A 3,056-nucleotide genomic window follows, 5' to 3' on the forward strand; every position below is an offset into this window, starting at 1 on the left:
AAAAGGATTTTTAATAAGTTCCCCTCTTTAAAATTTTTTGAAATTTTATATAATCGAGTTGGCTATCTTTGTGACATCAGTTGTATAAGTTTGTGAAGAAGGTTGGACGAGTGGAATAAGGGAAAGTGTCTCGATGGACAAAAATAAAAAAGGAACCCCTAAAAGCCAGCAGAATCACCGTTAGTGAATTCTCGAGCAATTTTATCAGTAGAATGAGGGGAATTGTCTGGATCGACAAAAGGAAGAAGGAAACTCCTAAAATCCAGTAGCAAAATCACAATCAGTGAACTCTCGAGCAATTATATCAGTGGAATGAGGGAAAGTGTCTCGATCGATAAAAAGAAAGAAACTCCTAAAACCCAATAGCAAAATCACGATCAATGAATTCTCGAGCATTTCTATTATTGGAAAGAGGAGAAGTGTCTCGATAAAAAAATAATAAGAAGAGGACTCCTAAAACCCAGCAGCAAAATCACAATCAGTGAACTCTCGAGCAATTCTATCAGTGAAATGAAGGAACGTGTCTCGATCAACAAAAAGAAGAAGGGAAGCCATAGAACCCAGCAGAGTCACAATCAGTAAATTCTCGAGAAGTAAAAAATTGAGTCGATTTGTTAGTGGAATTATTGAGAGTTCCGAAACAAAATAGAAGAGGCATAAGTAAAGATAGATACAAAAAAAGACTCCTTACAAGAGAGGTTCAAAAATGGAGTCTTTTTTTCACTTAATAATAATTCCACAAACATACACATTCTAAACCCAAACCCTAACCATTGGGTTTAAACACAAAACGACAATGACAAAAATTAACCAAACAAAAAACACAAGACACCCAAACAAACTCAAACACCTAAAATCCATTTCTTGTCACTGCCACCGCACTTAGCGGATGCTTCATCTCACACGAGAGCTTCAGCACCTCACTCAGGTCCACGGGGGCGGCTGGGTCCGGACCCCATTTAAAGTGATGGACCAGCTTACCCACCCACAGTGTGACCGTCACCAGCCCCAGATTCTTCCCTGGACACACCCTCCGCCCTGCTCCGAACGGCGCTAGTCGGAGGTCGCAGCCTCTGATGTCCACGTCGGCACCCACGAACCTCCCTGGGTTGAACACGTGTGGATCTTCCCATACGTGGGGGTCGTGCGTTATGGCCCACATGTTGACCATGGCGGTTGTGTTCTCTGGGATAAGCATGCCGTTGCTGAGGTGGACATCCGACGAAGAGAGGCGGGCCCACGAGAGTAGTGGACCTGGTGGGTGTAGCCGCAGTGTCTCCTTCACCACCGCCTGTAAGTACGGCAGATTCGCCACGTCAGCGTCTGAGAGGCTCCTTCCGCCTATAGCGGTGGCGATTTCCCTCGCGACTTCTCCCTGTATCTCCGGATGTAAAATTAACTCCGCCACCACCCACTCCGTCAGCAGCGCCGTCGTGTCCGTACCCCGGAAAATCATTTCCTTCACCAAAAAAAAAAAAAAAACCCTCAATCCAAAATTGAATTTTTTAATAAAAAATTAATTAAATTTACGTACCCATAAGACAGCCACCATGTCATCCTCGTTGAGCTTTTCATCGCCGTCGAGAGACAGCAAAACGTCGACGAAATCGGAATCATCCGACGGAGCTTCACCGCGGCGGTGCTCATCAATTACGCCGCGGACAAATTCATTAACTTTAGGGACGAGTCGGGCGCAGCGGTGGCGGATACGACCCGGGTCGTAGAATCCACTAAGCCAGGGGAGATAATCCGACCAATTAAACGCACCGAGCAGCTCGAACCCTTCACGAACCAACTCGCGAACCGTTTCTAATTTGGGATCGGTCGGGTCGAACCGCTTTCCAAATACGCTCCACATCACGTTGTTCAAGGCAGCGGCTTGGAGGTGTTTTCGTAAGGAAACGGCTCCGTGAAGGGTTTGTTGGTTGTGAATGGTTTGTAACATGGCGGCGCATTCGAGCTGGCGAGCGGGTTCGTGGGCGGCGATACGTTTGGGAGAGAATAAGTGGGTCGATGCGATTCGCCTCAGTAGACGCCAGTAGGTGCCGTTTGGGGCGAACCCTATGGCTCGGCCGAACATTAGACTCTTGGCGGACTGCTTGAGGGGGCGGTTAGCGAAGTGGGGTGAGGTTAGAATCTCCTTGGCTGTATGAGGGTCGGAGGTAACCACAACAGGGGTGGAGCCTAGACTGAAGGCCATTAGCTGAGAGCTGCCTGTGGCTGCAGCCATGGCAGCCAGAGTCCGGTGGGGAAGGCCGTGGGTGAGAGAGAACAAGCTGCCGAGAATTGGAAGGCCGCGGGCGCCGGGGATGGGACGTTGGCCTCTATGGTTCCTTCCATTGGGCCAGGCAGTGCCGGCTGTGGCGAGAAGGGCGGAGAGGAAGGCGAGGGAGAGAAAAGCGAGGAGGAGGAGGAGAGGAGAGGGTTGGGAGGGGAGGAAGTGAGGGAGGGTGAAGAGCCACCAAGTGGTGTCTTTGGAGGGGAGGGAAGAGAGGTCCATGGGGGAGAGAAGGGGGAGGGTTGTGAGTGGGTGTTGCAGGGGGAGGAGGGCGGAGAGGAGGGTTTTATAGGGAGAGAGGGAGGGGGAGAGGGCGGAGAGGATGATTTTCACGTGGAGAGAGAGAGATTGGGATTTGCATGAAAGAGAGAGATTGTGATAAGGGCGTTAAGGGCGTTATGGAGAGGCAGAGAGAAAGGGAGGGGGAGGGATGATCGTGGGGTGGGGGTTACACTTTGGATTCATATAAACTCATTGAGACCTGTGAATATTATTATTAATTAATTTAACTTCACACTCTCACTATGGACTCTAAGCCACACATCCCACCACTACTTACTTCCATTTCCTTTTCATATAATAATATCTCTTTCCTTGTGTACTAGATATTATTTTCTTTAGATATTCATTCTCGGGCTTTTCCAAATCTGGTACAGAGCGAGAGGGTTTCATACTATTATAAGAATGTTTTGTTTTCTTCTCTAAGAGACGTGGGATCTTACTCTTACGTATTCTGAACCAATTCGAAATGTTGAGTTGGCTGAGTTAGTGATACAAG

The 3,056-nt window shown here is 48.3% G+C and overlaps 1 protein-coding gene across 1 annotated transcript; it reads right to left on the reverse strand.

Moving 5' to 3' along the window:
• Positions 1-702: 702 nt before the first annotated feature.
• Positions 703-2,529, reverse strand: LOC111434894 (cytochrome P450 78A7). The gene is made up of 2 exons (XM_023072225.1): positions 1,535-2,529; positions 703-1,459 (listed from the first exon to the last, which is right to left on the reverse strand). Exons 1-2 carry the CDS (start codon positions 2,498-2,500, stop codon positions 851-853), a joined length of 1,575 nt encoding a protein of 524 aa, XP_022927993.1. The 5' UTR covers positions 2,501-2,529; the 3' UTR covers positions 703-850.
• Positions 2,530-3,056: the final 527 nt, after the last annotated feature.

The sequence above is a fragment of the Cucurbita moschata genome, unplaced genomic scaffold (genome assembly GCF_002738365.1).
Source record: "Cucurbita moschata cultivar Rifu unplaced genomic scaffold, Cmos_1.0 Cmo_Scf00047, whole genome shotgun sequence".
NCBI lineage: Eukaryota > Viridiplantae > Streptophyta > Magnoliopsida > Cucurbitales > Cucurbitaceae > Cucurbita > Cucurbita moschata.